Raw genomic sequence first — 20283 nt, forward strand, 5'->3', positions numbered from 1 at the left:
CAAAAAGGAGTCCTCATTTTGAGCTAACTTTATTCGAAAGTATAGCATTTCCTACGGAGAGACATTTGAGGCGTATGCATCCTTACCAGCCTAGTTTGGATTGGTTAACACACTGGTGGCAAATATGACTTTTTACTACTGGGGCTATACTGATAGAGAACAGGAAAGAGATTAACCGCATTACGATCGCTTCTGTGCTAGTAGCAAGATCAAACAAGCTCCAATGACATAGACACACAGGGCTAGACAGATAAGCTCATGTATGCTAAGCTTTCGTTAACATCTACATCTAAAGAAAAAAAAAGATGAGATTAATAAAATATGTCACTGATTAGAAGGAAATTACATTATTGACGTTGTGCGGAATCTCCTTTAGATTCTATCAAAGGTCTTCCCAACCCCCAGATCTGATTATATCTGCCATCCCCCCCAACTGCACGACCACAATGTCTTCTTCTCTTCACCCCTTGAGTGCCCGTCCCTCTTTGCCCTCCCCCCTTGTCTTTCCTGTTCACCCTTACCCTCCTTGTTAACTCCTAACCTGATGTCCAGCACCTCTCTTCCCATCACCACAGCCCGACCCATGTCCTGGGCCCCTCTTCTTGTTCCGCACCCCCAGCCTGGGTTGTGCCGTCCCACCCTGTCGATTACACCTCTCCGAGCACAACATGGCCGCCGCCAAGTCAAAGCAACCCGCCGCCCCAACCAGGACTGCCCAGGCACAGTTGCACATACACAAGTTTTACACACATAAGTCGGCGGTAGTAGCGAGAGGGAATCGGGTTGTGACTGGTATTCACTCAGCCGTGTTCCCGCAGCTCTCACTAAACTGGCAGATTCCACAGATTCCATGGAGTTTTCCCCCTTTAATCTCTGCAGCATTAAGTATGTAAATGTCCTTCGCTGGAGCCGAACAGCTCGTTGGGAATAAATGGAACTCTGGTCTCTGGTACAGGCTTATTCACAGCCTCACCCGCTATACAGGGCACAGACATGCAGCTATTCCTTCTTGGAAGAAGGAATAGACAAACTCAATCTGGTCCACACAATCAATAGCCTAATCTGAGCAATCCTTTTAACAGACCATAACAAACTCAAACTCTCTCATGAATAGAGAGAATGAGAGAGAGAGCAACACACACACAAAAAAAAAAGAAACTAAATCAATCAAATGATTCGGTGAGTGAAACTACAGATAAAAGTCCTAGCAAGCCACCACATCTCAAACGATCACAATGATACAGCAGCACGGCAGAGACCAGGCCCAGTGTCCCAGGCCCTGATCCAAACAGCACGGCCCCCACTGTGGTACTGCCAACACAACATTCGCCTTCACGCGTGGACAGAACCACAGCATAACAAAATATTATAATTACACAAATTCAAACAAACGCATCCAAGCCCCCATAACCTACCTTCCAGGTTGCTGGTGGAAGATATACAGTAAAGCTGGAGCAGCCAGCCAGCAGCCCAGGAACCCAGCTCTATCTCCAGCAGCTCCTAGCTGCCTGAGGGCGGAGGCTAATGCAATAATCAGAGACCTGATGTTGGGAGTTAGAGCTGAGCTGCTGGCCCGGCTCTGCACCGGCCGTCAGCATGGCCCTCATTCCACACCAACACACTGAGTACACCTCTCACCGCACAACCAAAAAACTACGCGCATATTTGCCTAACAGAAGAAGAAAAAAAAATAAAACACACATGTGTGTGTGACACACATTCACACCCATGTGTTGTGGCTGTGACGCGCACACACACACACACACACACACACACACACACACACACACACACACACACACACACACACACACACACACACACACACACACACACACACACACACACACACACACACACACACCTAGGACTATCTTACCAGCTGAATCTGTTGTCTGTCAAAGACCTCCACAACGGCATAGGTCTTACTCATCTCCTTCATCTCTCAGTCCTTCCTGTACCGGGCCACTCTGCGCTCTCCCTTTGTGTTGCTCCTCTCCTGAGGGACTGACATCGACAACGCCAGCACCGTCCCTCTTCTAACCTCTGCTCTCCGCCAAACAAGAGTGAACTTTCCCCCTATCTGGACTTTCAGCCTGCTTTTTTTCATCCTTCAGCTCCCCCCCCGCCTCCCCTCCCCACACTGCCCTCCTCCTGCCTTCACTGCCCAGCCCCGTCCCTCCCTCCCTTCCTCAACCCCCTCACTCCCTCTGTGAAAATGTCGTAAACAAGGTTAACTCTAACTAACAGCGGCTTAATTGTTAATTTTCTGTGCTCCTCGACTCAAAGGCCCATCACTGTATGGCCTTCGATCTCGCTGACCTGCTCACCGCATAGGATTCGCCTGCTTTAGTGTTGGAATGTCTCAGCTCCTACATGCCTAAATAAATTACACAGTACTATTTGTGTGTTCTTTCGAAGAGTGTGTGTGCGTTCTACATGTGTGCGTTCTGTGTGTAATGTATGCGTGTCCGTGAGCGTGTGTGGACTTACACGTGCGTATGCAATTACACACGTGTAAAAACACACAGAGATGGGAATTCAGATCACAGACACGCGACAGTCCGAGGTCAACCGAGCCCTAGTCTCACACATCAGACTTTAGATCAACATCTAAAGTCTGGTGGCAGACGAGCTCAAATCCGGGGGAACTGAGCGTTTCACTGTCTTTCGCTTCAAATTTGTTCCAACAAATCATGTTGCTTGAGATAGCTGGGATCCAAACTGGAAATGAACATGACCGGCGGTATAACATCTGATGTGATGCGGCTGACCATTACTCTGCTTAGGCCTGATAACTCAAACTTCAGCAGCGTGTTCCCATTATCATGTCACTTCTCGTACAACTGCAAATTCGGACAGCAACGGTAAACTCTTCCCGTAGCCGCTGGGAACACAAAGGACGCGTTCCGACTATGAGACAGATCATGAGGAAATATGGACTTACTGTGTTAGGCATCTGGATTGGGTCAATATACGCCTGAATGTCATCGTAGCTGGACTGCATGCTGATGATGTCATCGATGACCTCATCCATCTTTGAAAAGAATATATAGGAATTCATAAGACAGAGGAAATAGTCACAGATGTGGCGGTCATGCTTGTCAGCCTCTGCTGTGTCCAGCTCTTGCTAAGCATAGTGTCTGCATCATGTGATGGACTCCAAACACTGAACTTAACCAGGACTAAATGTTTTTGTGTGTGAAACAACAAAAAAACATGTTGTTTTGATGTGAGAGACAACATGCATATTATAGCAAATCCTTATGATTCAGTGCTATGATATTATCTTGCAGAGAGATAGTGGGAGGCATCATGCAGTGAGCCGCAGCAGGGTCAAAGTCTGTCTATTTCCAAGGGTCAACTCGTCCCGTTCCCTTGTTAAGTTGTAATTACAGCTGTAAGGCAATGATGGGGCATTTAAATGGCAATGATAATCGGAGTCAGTTCATACATTAATCTGAGGTTTGGCAAGGGCACAGCTTATGTGCACATATTGCTGCAACAACAAAAATGCATTTCACCAACTAGTAGTTTACACACAAACACACATATAGATATATTTAAATGTGTGTTAAGGAACGTTGGATTGGGTGTGTGAATATACTCCGTGTTTGAAAGTATACACTGTGTTTGAAGTATTCTCTGGGTGTGCGAGTATACTCAATGTATGCATCTGCGTGTGCGTGTGTGTGTGCACGTTTCACATGCGTGCCTCGTTTTCGTGGCAGGAGCCGATGTTGAGCATGGCCATGGGGCTGTTTGGGGCACTGCACCCGGACATGAGCTGCTCGGTGCGCATGCGTGGGGAGTGCAGGGGTGGAGGCGCCGAGGACGACCCGCCCGGGGGCACCAAGGAGGGGGGTGGGGAGGGCTGCACAACCCCTGCCACCGCATGGACCGTCTTTGGGAGGGCAGGCAGGAGAGAGAGAGAGAGATCAGGTGTGAATGTTGTGCAGGTACGCAGTACACGCATAGTAAGAGTGGTTGGTCATCTCTGACTGCACCGATCATGAATAGCTTTTTGCATCGCCTAGCCTACTTTCCTGGTTTGAATTGATTCAGGCCCTCCTTTTTCATGTCCGTAAACTTGTGAGCCGAATTAAGGCCACTAGCAACACGCTTGCACGGGCTATTGTTTGGCTGTCAAAAGTGGGTGACAAAACGATCAAGGAAAACACGGGCAAACCGAGACTGAATGTAGACAGCCGATGGGAAAGAAGAAGCTCTGGGCTCGGCTCCAGAGCTTAGAAAGCACAATTCAAGATTAAAAAAGTTAAGCTATGAAATCTTCCCTTTGGAAGACTTGGATGCCAGAATATATTTGGTATATATTAGGTAGGAATATGAAAATGGGTACATTTCGCCTTCACCTTAACAATTTTATATAACAAGTCGCTGGGGAATAATTATCAAAGATAAGTATAACAATTAAATGTTTTATAACTAATGGCTCAGCGTTTTGAAAAAACGATTGGAGGAAATTGCACAGCTGGTAGTAAAGAGAATACTCAAACTGTTTACAAGGTCAAAAATCAACCCAATGAAGAAAAGGCCAGACAAACTGAGCTGACAGATGCGTACTTCCATATAAATACAGACAGGCAGCCAGACCGGAAGAACTGCTACTTTGGCTGATGTACCTGTTTGGTGGCGAAGGTGGTAGACAGATACTCCTTCACCTGCTGCCTCTGGGACTGGCGGAGGTGGTAGTCTGTCGGGTTCTCAAGGTGGGTCTGGACCTGCACGCACACACAAAAAGATGACCCACCAAATATATGTATGTAACTACACGGACACAAACTAATCTAATTATTTGTTCCCCGCTAAGCTCCAGTTTACCACGACTTCACTGGTTGTAAATGGCTTTCAGGCCTTTCATCACTGGTGAACCTCTTAACCTTGGGCTCATACCTGTGGTTCCCTCCCATAGGACCAGCTGACCAGAGCTGGAAGGCCCAGGCTAACTCCTCTATAGCAGCAGTACGAGTATAGCCTTGGGCTGCTGGCCTAATTCTTTCACATCAAAGGTCCAGTCTGCTCCTTACTACCACCATACATACCAACCCCCCCGAGCCACAGTCGGTTTCACCACACAGACCAGGATTATGGCAAATCAACCAGAAACATTTCACTCAAACAATTGCTCAGTTGGCGCCCACTGGGTGCACACGAGTTAACAAGTGCAAGCACATGTGTGTGTGTTTGTGTGCGTGTGTGTATGTGCGTGTCATGTATTTTGACATTTTAATACTGATTTGCCTATGTCTCATGATCTGGCGGAGGAAAAAAGAAATCAACAGTGATATTTATTTGTTCCTGCCAGGCGACATGCGGACAGTGGGAGAGTCAAAAAAGTGAACCGATAAATACGATTTGCGTTAAAATCCTCACAGGAAAAACTGTGACAGTAACAGAAACAGAGCCGGTCTACACATCCAAACATGAACAATCTTCCATGCACACGTAGTTACACAGTTTGACTTGAATTACACCCCAAATGGACAACTATTTACTTCCGTAGACGTAGGTCATATGCATGAACGGATGCTGTGAATGAGTTTGATTGTGTCTCAGTACAACCCTTACAGTAAAAGAAGCAGGAAAAAAAACAACCCGCACCCAAGATAAGGACACACACACACACACGCAGTGGCATCACCGGAATCTGGCTAAATGTCACTTGGAGCGCACTATCTGTCCCCTGACTGACAAGGCGTTATCTCCCCTCAGCCCGGGTCTGTCCTCTCTCCAGACAAGTCAGACCGGGCCCAACCTCCACCCCCAGCTCCCCCGCCCCCGCCCCCGCCACCCTACCTGCTTGCTGCTCCAGCGCATCCTGCCACGCCCGGCGTCTCGTCCGTGTGCTGTCCACCCCCCTGTCTCCAAGCGTGTCCTCCTGTCTGCGGTAGCGGCCCGCCGAGACACACGCTAAAGAGCCTGGGAGTCCAAACACGACCACGGCGTCCGTCCCACCCACCCTCCCCCGAGCACCCGGGCCTGGCGGGGAGGAGGGGCTGAACGGGCTGGGTGCTGTCTCCACTCAACGTAGCACGTGAGCGGATTACAACCATGACTCCCCCTCCCCCCTGCGCCCCCCCCCCCCCCACACACACACCACACTCCCTCTCTACTTACTTACTCCATCTCTCTTCAACTATCCCCTCCTCTCTCCCTCCTCCAGCAGCCCCACACGCTAGTCTCCGTCCAAGCCCTAAAATCTATAACTAAAACCCCACTAGTGTTTTGATTAGTTTTGTGAGTGCATGGGTGTGACAGTGAGCTGGCGAAATGTGGATTTTTTTTTTTAAATTCATTAACAGAGCTGCAGCTTTTCTTTAATTTTTTTTTTTTAATTCAGCAGCACACCCCCACGGACTGCCCATGATTCAAACAACACGTACACAGATGGGGACTCACCTTGAGAACCGCCACGGGCACCTGCATGCTCTGGAAGTGTTGTGGGGCGTCGACAGCCATGGTGGGCGGCGGGGCGCCAGCCATGCGCTGCTGCATGTACTGCAGGGCCGCTTGCTGCTGCTGCTGCCGCTCCCGCTGCTCCTCCTGCTGCAGCTGGTCTCGCATCAGCTGCACACACACACACACACACACACACACACACACACACACACACACACACACACACACACACACACACACACACACACACACACACACACACACACACACACACACACACACTCTTTATTTAGGTTTATTTCTGTGCCCAGAACATGTGATATAAACTTTGACTGCCAGGCAGAGTGAGAGTCTACCACTAGAGGGAGCAGCAGACAAAGTGACCGTGTTTTACCAAGGTTAGGTTGAGCCAGTGTATTTAACAAATGGATTTTACCATAGAGCCGGGTTTTGACAATCGTGAAACCAATGTGTTCAGCTGTAGAAGTGGCTGGAGCCCATTTTTTGTTAAATACACTTTATGGAACGCAACAAAATGTTGAGAACTCGAATCTCGTAGCTAAAGATAATGTTTGGAACACGTCATTTGTTGACATTCTGCGCATTACACACTCGGGGCCGTGCGTGTCACGTGGCCAGTGAATTTCTCACTCCAAACCCGTGGACGCTACGGGCGACGTCAGTACCTGCATGCGCAGGCCGATGCGCGAGGCCATGGCTGGGGGGCGGGGGGGGATGGGCGGGCGAGCCGACGTCAATGCTCCGCAGTCCAGCCCGAGAGAGAGAGAGACACCTGGGAGAGAGGAGAGAGAGGAGAGAGAGAAGAGAAAGAGAAAGAGAAAGAGAGAGAGGGAGAATAGTGAGGGACCAAATGATGGATAAGTTAGACATGAGCGTATCAAAATGTGTATGATTCACACTGGTCTGAAAGATAGGCCATGTTTGTATTCGCAAGGAGCTAGAACAGAGCTATTTAAAAAATGTGCTCAGTCATCGTTTAGTGTGTTTGCCTAGCTACTCCTGAACAGTAATTTGCAGTGTAGGTACCTTACGAAATATTTCTTCTTGCTTGGATAATCTTATTATAGAAAAGAATGATGATGAAAACTGACAAACTCTAGAACTATCTCTCTACCACCGTGATTCTCGGTTCTACCGCCAGAACCGAGAATCACGGTGGGTTTTGAATCTGCCCATACCAATCCTTACTAACTTACAGTGGAAAGCCAATATCTCTAGTATGAATACAAATGCAACAGTGGCAAAATATACAAGCATGTGCATAAAAGGAGGCTACATGGGCACAGAGCGAATCTGTAGTAAGTACTAAATATTATGAGCCACGGAGTCCAATCAGAGTGTGGCAACACACACACACACACACACTAGCGAACAGCATGTGAAGTTGACTTTTCCGCCGGGCTTCACTGAAGTGTCATGTGGAGATCCTGCCATTGAATCCACATGTTGAAATATGACATTTCACGGGTAATGAGCATCATAAATGGGTGTGCCCAGGCCCACCATCGCCTGCCAACGGCCCTCTTTCCATCTGCTCTCTGTGATGCGTCTGGGCTTCGGATAAGGCAGCGGTTTCTCACACCACAAGTCACTCCGGGCCGTGCAGTTCATTTACACACGGCCTCAGCAGCAACAAACAACAAACAAACAGCCCGGCGTGCCTTGTAAAGCGGGCGTTGTTTGAACAGTGTGATCTAAGCCGCTGGGCTGTGGAACCGCATGCATATCCAGAGAGATGCTGAAGGGCAGAGGTGAGGCCCAAAGGCCTGTGATGCTCCCGGGCGCAAGCTACACAACCACTGCTCCGCTCCAAAGGTGATGATGAAATGTAACCATGGCAACTGGAGATGATAGGTCATGTGGCAGTCATGTGGTGGTGGTGTGTCTTGTTGTGGTGCGATCATGTGAGCAATCCCACAGGGGTTTCGCCTCCTGTAAACTTCTGGCACCTTCTGCATTCTGGGTCCGCATGTCTCGTGCACACACACACACACACACACACACACACACACACACACACACACACACACACACACACACACACACACACACACACACACACACACACACACACACACACACACACACTAAGGTGGCTGTTCCAGTTTCTGTGCGTCGCATGTGAATATCATCACTGATGACTTTGCATCCCTCGGACTCCCTGATCAGTGAGGTTTTTAAACATTATGAGTCACCGCCTGAAATGTATTCTATTGTCCGCATCTATGGCTGACGCCACTTCTAATTCGCTCCAGAGAGACAGCTAGAGTCATCTCAGGCTTTCAAGTGACCAACCAGAGCTCGACTCTTTCAGATCTGGGAGCCCGAGCCCATATATGGGCAGAGACAGAGAGCGAGAGAGGGAAAGAGGGAGATAAAGGCTCTTTGTGTACGAGGTACAATAAGAAGGCCAGCTCCTATTGAGAGGGTCTCAAGTCGCCTGTTGTCCAAAGTGTACTTTTCAATACCCGAGGGGGCACGCACACTGGCCCACACGCGTGCATACTCGCGCAGACAAACAAACACACACGTAAACAAATCAACACATGAGGCCACTGACTCTGGGAAGTGCAGTCTCCGCTGCAAAGAAGATCCGAAATGTCCTTGCAAACGAATGCCGCTCGCCATATACAAACAAAAGAAAACAAACCGCGCCGACACAACGGCCCACTGCAGTTTTAACTCACTCACTTACTGCCTCACTCACTGCTAATGCTACTTAGCCACCTTCTGCTAACTACATAAACACAGAGACCTGCACAACTATTTACAGAGTGTATAGGATTGGCGTGATACATCTCCAAAGTCAATCATCAGGATAAGAATGGCATGCACTCGGAGTGTGGCAAGAGTCTCCGTCCCCTGAACTTAAAATAAAAAAACCTAAACAAAAAAAACCTTATTAAACTCATCCACTAATTTGGTGCCCGTCATGTAACTGTTAACCAAACCGTACCACTATATAACTCTCAGCATGAACCTGCCGGCGCGTGTTCAATTTGGATGAGTTAGACATGTAAGGGCCGATGAAAAACATTAAATGTCAACTTAACTGCTCAAGGTATAGACGCGCTAAAATCATCACGCTGAACAAATAACCTCCAGAAATATCTTGATGCAACATGAATAAGATGACAATGAAACATTGTCATTATCCTCCTTCCTGTCCCTAGTTCCTCTCAATTTCCCCCCTCTCCGATCGTGCGCGTGTTCACACAGACACAGACACAGGGTATCATTTCCTGATGTCATATGGTGATGCACTGCTACCAGGCAGAGTGCTCCCCCACATCAGCCTCCCATCTGCCCGGCATCCACCAGGGGCTGAGCAAGGCATCTGTGACGCAGTGGCATCATACTACAGCCATTGTGCGCCCCGGCACTGTGATGTCACCGCCGCTCCACTTCACAAGTCTGCTGGGCAGGGGGGGGGCGTAGAGCGGAGGAAGACCGGGTCAGAGGTCACCTCTGGATCTGATATGGTTATTCGCACACACGCCATCGCGTGAACACGCATACACATAGTGCCTGCAGTCTTAATTTTGCAGTCCAAAAGGCACCATGTGCAAGCTTACTTTAGTGTAATCTCTATACAACACAGCTTCCCAAAATGCACACACACACACACACACACACACACACACACACACACACACACACACACACACACACACACACACACACACACACACACACACACACACACACACACACACACACACACACACACACACACACAGCTAATAAAAACTTTGGGATTACAGACATGGTGGTAATTTGTTAGTGTGTATTTATAGAGGTGTCTCTGCAGAAACAAGGAGCCAACTGAGAGCGACTGAATATGAGACTAACACACACACACACACACACTGAAGCACATTCAAACTTTGTCAAGAATTCCTAAAGACACAGGAAATGGTGGCGAATAATTGACAGAACTTATTAAACAGAACGTAATGGCTAGTTGATATGATAATGTGAAGGGCAAACCCTTCCAAACGTACTATAAGTGTGTATTATAGGGCTTAGGTTTAGGTGCCTACCTTGCTAATTAACACACAAAAAAATTTAAAACACACACGCACACAAATAGAAAAAAAAAAAAAAAAACATGCAAATATACAAAACACACAAAGATAAAGGGCAGGGGACGTTTCCATGTTGAGTGATAAAAGAAAACCCCTTGTTTCTGTTCCCCTTTTCACATAAACAAGTTCCGTTGGGGCATCTGTTGTTAAGTCTGAGAATGTGTGTGCATGTGTTTGGCTGCATCCACTTTTCTAAAAGGATATGTGAGCAAGTATCCCTGACTAACGGCATTCCAAATGCCTAACGCATCTATATACACACACGCACCGCCATCTTTCTGTGTTTAACAATTTAGATGGGGATTTTTCTAGGGACCAAAAGCATGTTACATAATGAGTATGTATGTGTGTGTGTGTGTGTGTGTGTGTGGGGGGGTACAAGGTACACCTCATCCACTACCAGTAGATGGGGGTGTATATATATATATATATATATATATATATCCATTGGGGAATGTGAAACCCTCACCCAAAGGAAGGCAGGATTGCATGTCACTAATGGCACGGCAGCTATGAGATCTTTACCCCTTCCTCTTTGGTCTCTCGCCCCCCCCCCCCCCCCCCCCCCCCAACGGCAGGCCAACAGACAAACAGCAGGCAGACAGGCAAACAGACAGACCAATGCCGGGCAGACAGACAAACAAACAGGCAGGTAGGCAGGCGGGAGGAACAATAACACATGCAGAACATTACCTGTTTGATAAGAAAGTAGTGTTGGCAAAAAAAAAAAAAAGGGTGAGACGCTGCCTGGGGTGCTGACTACATCACAAAACCCCAAAGAGGCTGGAGAGAAGTCTGCAGTGGGGAAAGGAGGAAAGCAGGAAAGGCATTAAGAAAAACAGACCAAGAGAGGATGAATTACAGTTGACCACGTATAGGATGTTGTTGTGGTGGATGCTATGGGACACAAGATGCTGGTCCCTTTTTGTGTGTAGGTCAGTTTGTGTGGCCTTTTGTCAGGATGGATGCAAGTGGTAGTATTAAGTGTTGCTGCAACACACAATTCTAATTCTGTTCTTTACAAGACTATAATTTGTCCCTCTTTCCATTCGTCACGCACAGGTCAGACTTCCTTCCTGATTATCTGGTGTGTTGTCACTCTGCAGTAGCATGGTGCTGAGCTGCTTGGCGTTTCCTGAACCCCGCTAATGGCCTGGCTACTGAGGAGTTCAAGTTGAGCATGGCTTAGACACCCAGGACTTAAGAACAAAATAACACGGCTTTGATGAATTCACGATTCAGTGGTCTGCTATTTAGAAATAACTGCAGTTATGCAGTTATTGATCCGACTTCCCAGGTGGGAGCGATAAAATCCTTTTTATATCACTACAAGAATTTTTCGATAATCAAATGATTAATTTCTTTAGCAAGTAGCCGTATAATAAGCTAAACCTGAGGACATATACATCTTGTAGTATTCTAATACACGTTTAGGGATGCGTTCGCGAGACACACGTGTCTGAAAGTAAGACCTCTTGTTGTTGTATTCAAGAGACAGAGAATATGTGTTGTTGTGTTGTTATCGTGTCGCAAGAAATGTTTTCCTGCTTCTGGAAAGCAGAAGAAGCAGTTTGTCATCAATAACAGAATAGATGAATGGCTTCAGTTAGTCCAAATGAATCACCATTGTCTGTAAATACAGGAAAGCCCAGAAATTCTGTTTGTAGCTGTATGTGTCAGCCACTGCTGCATCCATGCAGAATAAAGAGACGACTAAATATAGTGCAACCAAACATGTCTATGTAACAGAGAGCCCCACACACACACACACACATATACACAGACACGGCTGTAGTCATTCCAGTGAACTGGTGCGAATAGTTTGACATTATTGCCCTTGAAGACCCAATGACATGGAAAGCTAATCAGGGATAAAAAGACCACAGTAAAAAAAACCTCATCAGCAAATTTAACTAGCTGGAACTTCCTTCCTCCTCCGGTTAGCTAAGCTTTCCAAACTCCCAGTGAAGACTGAAGTGAAGCAACTTCCTCCCAGCAGAAAACAAGGAAAGAAAACCAAGATGACTTACCACGAACATAACCGAAATGACTCCAGTGTCGCATGGGTTCACATCCTCCAAAGTCAACCCCTTATTGTTAAAGCCTTTTAACTTTGATAGTCCAAGAACTGCATTTTAATGGTGAGAAGATATTGAGTGGGATTTATCAAACTCAAATTTCCAAATTAATACATCTAGATCATAATAAACAGGACAATCACAATATTCTAGGTCAGAGGGAGCATGCCTCATACCACTTCTTAAAGAGAGTGTATGCAATAGGCCTTTGCAAACTATTAATACACCCTCAAAAGTAGCATCCAAATTCTTCTATGGGCCTTATTCACATTTCAATAGGCTATATTTTTAGCTTTGATAATAAATAACATCTCATACCCTCAAATAGTCAAAGATACCTTGACAAGCAGTGTTTTTGTCATTGGATAACACCTATTTAAACATCGACCTCCATAGACCTAAACCACATGTCCATACAAACACCCACTCCCAGGTACAGCGCTATGGCAACATACATTGTTTACATCAACTGTACTAAATGTGCCCTCGCCCTATCCAAGCATCCCCATGACATAAAGATTCATGCAAGCAAATAGGTTGGATTCGCACGCAAAGTAAACCAAGTAATTACAGCAGTACATAATACAGCAATGTATCTGGAGATCAGACTCCAAAAAAAAGTTTGAAAGTACTCATATTATTGATAAAAACAAACAAACATGGGAGCGAAATAAGTATTTACCTGGGGCCCAGCGACCATGTGGTTATCTCAAAGACGGAATATCATTTCCCATAACTATCCGATGATCCATGTGGTATCAGAAGAAGGCAGAGCGGGAGAGAGAGAGCAACAGAGACATACACGAACGGCCATGCCGAGTGCAAGAGCTGTATACCGGCTTATTCTAGCTCTGTAGTGTGCCAGTGGCAGATCAGTGGTAAGTGATGCCACTCCCCCCCTTTCGTAGGGCGTTGCAGTAGATTGAGTGAGTGAGTGTGTGAGTGTGTTAGTCACCCCAAAACACACACGCGCCTTTTTAAGCACCAATGCAGTTTTATGTCCACCTCCTCACATCTCTTCCCCTAAGTTAGCAGGAATGCCGGAGTTTGTGGTGAAGAACAAGGGGAGCACAGTATCCGGTAAAGACACACCCACACCCACCCCCACCCCAGCCACCCTCCCACTCACACACGTTATGATTGCAGACAGCACAGATACAGTGTGTTTATAAAGGATTTTCTACGAGCTAAAGTAATACGTTTGATCATTCTGTAGCAGTCGTGTAAAGTATCAAAGTATAAACACTTTGTTACAGTAAATAAGTAGTTATTTATTTTGACTATATGTACTTCTTGAGGACCTAGGTCGATTTTCACTTTCACTTCACTATACATCATAAAAAAACACAATTTACAACGAGACATTTACAAAATTGCCTCATCAAGCTAACGGGATATCCTTAAAAATTACTCTTTTTTGTAAAGTATTTTCTTTTAGTATAATATCGGGTTAAATATTCAACCAAAATAAATAAGCATCGACTCACAGATTATCATTCTCAGTGGAATCCTCACTTATGATCAAGGGCATTTTCATGACCAATCAAAAAGGGATTTGATATGTTGTGCAGGATCGTCAAATAAATACATAAATACATTAAATTTACAAAAAGAGAGACACACACAGATGCAACTCCAAGGTGCAATTAAATTACCGTTCAGGTGTGTATGTCACCTTCGATCAAGCCAAGATATGAGCTCCATCTGGTGGCAAGTACATTGTCCCTAACTCACCTACTAAATATAGCAAATGCATTTCTAGCATACCTCGACAACATTTTATGATATGATGCATCTTATATCATGTAACAATCACGTCCAAAGATAATTGGGCAACATAAATACATACATGCATACAGCCAGTTTGTTACTGTCCACGAAGACCATATCTACAATATATACTATTCATTTTCTTCTTGGATGTGTTTTATTATTCAAGAAAATGGATTATGGATTTTATTTAAACACAATTATCTTCCCCCGCAAAAAACTCCACAAACATGCTCAGACACGTGGGCTTACCCCATGATGCTTTGGAAAAGTCAAGATTTTGAGGAACCACGTGATTGGGTGATGCAGTCACCCAAGTACAGCTATAATAAAGCAATACAAAACATTTAAAAAAAACGGTTTCACTTTTACACAAGTCTGCGTTAGTTAAGTACCTTTGACCGGAAGTCAAACCCTTATGTTAGCACATTCTTTTAACATTTCCAAATAATATAACAGGACGTCCGTGAGAGGCGACACTAGTTTAACTTGATTATCGACGGCACGCATCAGCATCGGCACTTTGACAAATCAATCAGCCAGCCTGGTTGAGTGAGCGATTGCGTGTTTTGCAGTGACATGTAGGCATATCGGGCTGTTCAACGATAGAGGGATAGAGGATGCTCAAAGTGGATGGTAGGTTTAAATCTTTACATATTTTAATGCTGGTTCACCATTTCATAAAAAACCCAAACCCTATCCCTCATCACTGCCACTCCGACAGCATCCCAGGGTAATTGGTTTCAAAGTGTCACTCTGTTCGGTTGTGCTTAAAACAACGAACGAGCACGCACCCCCCACCCCCGCCCCCCCCGACCTACAAGCATCCCTTGTTTGTATACAGAGGTCCCATCAGTGGGTCCGGCACCCAGTTCTCATAGTGCCCGCAGTGTATTTACCGGGTTATTTTGGTCCAGGGGAAAGGCTCATCCACACCCTTTGTTCATTGGCTGCTATAGTTGCGTTCCTACTCCATTCGTCCAATCAGGAGGCCGCTGTGTGTAGGAGGCGAGGTTACTGACCAAGACAGCCTTGTACTCTTTTGACAATAGTCCACACACATACACATTACGAACACGTCCACGCACACACACACACACACGTACCCACATGCCCTTAGCTAGGTCCCAGCATATACCATGTTAGGTCGCCCATCTCTCAACCCGCCCTTGGTTACTATGGTTGCGGATATGGTTGGAAACAAACAACACAGATAGTTGGCTGGCGTGTGTTGCTGGAATAGCGCGAGTCTACACAGAGTCAGACCAAGAGGCCAGCCACCCGGGGGCCCGCTCACTCATCAATGGAACAAAGACCACTGTCGATATGCGCATATATAGTTATGTCTAAGGCCTTGGGTGGGGGGGGGCGGGGATAAATTCATAAAACACCCACCCCTAAAACGGAGGTTGGTTAAATATAGTACTTACAACTCTCCGCGTCGATTGCACTAACCTGAATACTTCAATCATGAATCTGTCTCATACGATTATGTTACGCAGCAAAGTAAACACTTGCCAACCAGCCAGACGGACAGACAAAAAGAGGCATGGGTAGATGGTTTGGTGACAAAGAAAGAGAGGTGGAAGGAGAAAAAGAAGGAAAGAAGAGAAAACTAGTGACAGCAAACATGTGCGACTATAACCAACCGCACAGCATGTTCTTCTGAAACCGTGTGTGTGCAGGCATTTGGAATGGTTGGCATTTTGGGAGATAACACACAGACACACTCAAGACACAGACCACAATGCACTCCCCAAAACCCAGTTGGAAGCAGGACATAACCTTGAGAAGTGACGCATGACAGTGCAAATCTCTACCTTCAGGGGTGACTGGGAGTGCAAAACATTGCGGTGGAAGGCATTCCAACAAAAACGAGAAAAATACATACGTGCAAATAACAGCAGAACGATAGTGGTTAATTACTACTTATTGCGATCAATTTGATATACATGTATTTCAATTTTTCATCACAATTTTAATTTTGAAACTTATGATAACATGATATTGTCATTGTTGGGGACTGCAACGAAAAAAAAACATATTTTCACATATCAAATATATATTTTGATTGATTGTTAAGCCCTAGGGAACATACAGTGCATCCCCACTTTGGCACGACAGCTGAGGTCTGATTCCGACCAACATGTCAACAACCTGCTAGCCGAAAAGAGGAAGTGAGAACCTGCAGCGGGGGCTTGCATGAGGAAGTAGAGTCACACATTCAGCACATGGTACCAAAAGGCCCCGCCCTCCTCCATCCTCCAGCGGATGATCATGTGTCCTTTTGCACCGATCACATGACACACTGAAGATCTCTCTATGTATTGGTGATTCTTCAAGCGAGCCTTCAGAGACCGTAAGGAGGTCAAACGTATGGTTTACCGGAAACGTAAATATACAAGGTGTTAACGACACATGTCCTCTGGACCAATCAGGAGGATGTCACCGATTATCGGCCCATGAGGCGAATGGATGTAGCTGTGTTTATTTACACCTGCTGATATTTGACATGAGAGTACATCCACATCCACTGGCCTGTTTGCTCTCTGTGTGTGCATAGATGTGGCTCACACGCACACACACACAATTTTGAAACATAAAGAAATTGTAAACACATATGGAAGGTTTTGAAACAATATGCCAATATATGTTGGAAAAAAAAAAACTATGTATTCAGACCAAAAAACAATTGACCTTCATAAAAGTTCTGAAACCTGACTCTTTGTTCCCATGACAACCATCTGAGCATGAGTGCAGCTGTGCTGGGTTTTGAGAGAGAGAGAGAGAGAGAGAGAGAGAGAGAGAGAGAGAGAGAGAGAGAGAGAGAGAGAGAGAGAGAGAGAGAGAGAGAGAGAGAGAGAGAGAGAGAGAGAGAGAGAGAGAGAGAGAGAGAGAGAGAGAGAGAGAGAGAGAGAGAGAGAGAGAGAGAGAGAGAGAGAGAGATCAAAAAAATAAGAGATGAAGAAGAAGCAGGGAGAGCAAAAGAGCGATACAGTTTGCCTTTTGCGTGCTCCACATACTAGCTGGCGACCCCTGACCCTACTGACAGGAACCTCACGACATGTTTACCAACCCCCTCAACATGTGTGCACCTCGCACACTGCACTGCGCACCTGCCCCATGGCTGGCAACACACAAAACCAACACAGAGAGAGCCAGAGATTCTGAGAATAACATACAGACTTATAAATGACCCATTTGACATTCAATTGCAGTTTTTTTACTTTGACTGGTTTAACTTGTTACAAAACTTTCATAAATAGCACTGGGGGTTTCCCCACTCTAGATCTATCAACGCACCGTTAAGGCAGGGGATTTGACTGGATGGGTCTTGATCGGTAATCTCAGCTTGTTGGGTTCTCTGGTAGTTTGTCTGTTGAAATGTGTCCTCGAAGCCAATTTCATACCGATGTAAGACAAGGTGTTGGGTCTTTGTTTAACAAGTGTTGGTCCTATTGTGTACATTACTGAAGTACTGATGCTGAATTATTAATACGCCAAGAGGTTATCTAAATATTACACTAATTATGTGAATATACTCTAACATGTCTTGCCTTCCCTTCATGATGGAAGGCAAAAAACTAGAAATCCAACTTATACAAATATTATTAGGGTAGAATTATCAACAACATAACATTCATTGCATTAGCAATGTACAACAACAGTTGAGATGAGTATTAAGGAGAGACTCCAGCTTTCCATAAAATTTAAAGCATAATCAACCTTGCAGTTGTCCGTTCCACAACCCATTATGTTGGCAGTCATCACACCATACATTTAAAGTACAACTCTTTTTTTTGTTGGATGAAAACATCCCAATTAATATCCATGCACACTAAAACCACAGTAAGTATGGTGGTGTGACGTCCGAACCCAGAATTCAGCCTGCTCAATGTGTGATGGAGGTACAGTGTGTTGCATGTGAATTGTGTGGTGACAACCGAGAAAGGAATTTGCGACAGTGGAGCCGAATGTGTGTATCAGTAACTGCAATCGACAGCCAAGATACGAAAGATGTTTTTCCTCATTCCGTAAAACAACTTTTCTATCCGTCAGTTCTGCTATTCGGCCCAGCCTACACACATGTTTCTATCTCAAACCTAAGGGGTAAGAGGCAGGCGGCTGTGTGAATACAGAACAAAATATAGACATAACACATAACTCTTCACTGAATTAGGTCGCTCTAGGATCATACTGTCTGTTGATTCACACATTAGTTCAACCAATTTTCTTCCATAATTCAGCGAAGACCTTGAAAGTATGGTTTCCTTTTTCTTTTTGTTCTTTCGCATGACTATGCGAAAGGGCATGAGTCAGAGAGAGGTCTTCTGCTTCCCCTCACTATTTTAGAAGTCGTAAGGTTTAAGCAAGATTCACCAAAACATAATCATGACTCATAAGGGATTTTGGTAAATGGATTGTTGTGATGGTGTCTAAGGGGGGATTCCAATCTCACAATTAATATGGTCAGCATGCTGTCATTTGAATGGAATCAACAAGCTCAGCACAGACTTGAGGCCATGGAAATGTATGGAACACATTTCTTATAAATGACCTGAGAAGTACAAAAGCAGAAAGCAGGCCATTTGGCCATTTTGGCCTAAGTTAAATTAGGAAGTGGAAGGTGACTTAAGCCAGATCAGCAAAGTGGTGTAAGCATAAGTAACCAAACATCAAAGCGTTTTGACCCTGCTGCACGTCTGCCCTTTGACCTTTACTGTTGTGTTTACTGAGGAATAGAAGGAATGTCCAGTCGTCGGGGGTCACAGGTCAAAGCAGTGCGTTCGTGTGACACGAAGTGGTATAAGCATTCGAAGTGTGGCATTCACTTGTTATACATTCTGCTGGCTTTTAAAATAAATGCCGATTGCTGTTCAATGTAATCCAAAAACATCACACAGAGTAATGACATGCACATGCGTGTACATACAAGTCTTGCTGTGTAAACAAAGACGTGTTTGCGGAGATGCGCGGATCTATTATAAGCTTTGCCGACGGGTTTACGACAAGGTTTCTTTGCACAATACCGGTTTGTACACAGCGGTATATCCAGGGTGGATACGTGATGGCTGTTGATAGAGGCACGGTTCTCTCAAACAAGAACAGCGCGCGGTCCCTTAAGGCTGTCACCTGTGGCACACTTTCTAAAAGTTTTCTCATGCTTCTATGGAAAAACAGACGGAAAACATTGCGTTGATTTCGATACGCTTTTCAAAATACACATAGGCTACTGGAGAACAAGTTACAGCTAATTCCGATCATAGCGCCGTTCGTTAGGTGTTAAATTCATGGAAAAGTGAGCAAAGGCATAAATTAACCACGAGGGACAGGCGAATATTAATGTCAGGGGTTGTGTGAAGATTCCCAGGGCGGCTTGAGTTTAACCAGTTGCCACATTTAAGGTGCAAAATATCACTTACCCGCTCTGAAGGTCAGACAGCACGAAGTAACGAGTCAGGTTCAGGGAAGTTTGCGTCCGCCAAACCTCCTTTACGCAATGGTTTATAACTGAGATTGCGACGCACGAGCCTAGCTAAACACGCCACGAAGTGTAGTTACGCGCCTCAACGTGTATCTGTGTTACGGTAAACCACATTGCCTGCACTTGGATGGACGATTTGTTTTCGTTTTGTTCGACGAGATGTTTTGACAACTTGGGGAGCTTCTGCGCGGTCACCTGTGTGCATAGTGACAGCTCACGCCACCAATGACAGAGCACACATGCTGTGAGGGAAATGTAGTTCTCGGATACAGTCAACACGTGTTATTTTCTGGCAGTGACGTGATTGCTTCGACACGTCCTATGTATAACTAAAGGGCATTTGAAATGTCTGCTAAGACCCTAACGGCACGACTGCCCTTTGGCGGCGTTACTTTACCACTTTAGTTTGGCCCTACTGGTA

General features: G+C 45.6%; 1 protein-coding gene across 11 annotated transcripts in view; it reads right to left on the reverse strand.

Moving 5' to 3' along the window:
- The window catches only part of tfeb (transcription factor EB), a 27016-nt gene extending 6929 nt beyond the window's left edge, over nt 1-20087 (reverse strand). The window contains exons 1-8 of one of the 11 annotated variants that reach the window (XM_060069549.1): nt 13290-13690; nt 12560-12664; nt 11223-11324; nt 7107-7213; nt 6421-6588; nt 4644-4742; nt 3716-3904; nt 2948-3037 (exon numbers count right to left, since the gene is read on the reverse strand). In XM_060069549.1, the coding sequence (XP_059925532.1) occupies nt 2948-3037; nt 3716-3904; nt 4644-4742; nt 6421-6588; nt 7107-7213; nt 11223-11324; nt 12560-12593 (789 nt within the window). In that variant the 5' untranslated portion in view covers nt 12594-12664; nt 13290-13690. Of the gene's footprint in view, nt 1-1415; nt 1786-1879; nt 2134-2947; nt 3038-3715; nt 3905-4643; nt 4743-6420; nt 6589-7106; nt 7214-11222; nt 11325-12559; nt 12665-13289; nt 13691-19800 lie in introns of those variants that run through there. The other 10 variants (XM_060069550.1, XM_060069554.1, XM_060069553.1 and 7 more) reach the window with 10 other exon arrangements.
- Nucleotides 20088-20283: the final 196 nt, after the last annotated feature.

Source organism: Gadus macrocephalus, chromosome 13 (assembly GCF_031168955.1).
Source record: "Gadus macrocephalus chromosome 13, ASM3116895v1".
Taxonomy (NCBI): domain Eukaryota; kingdom Metazoa; phylum Chordata; class Actinopteri; order Gadiformes; family Gadidae; genus Gadus; species Gadus macrocephalus.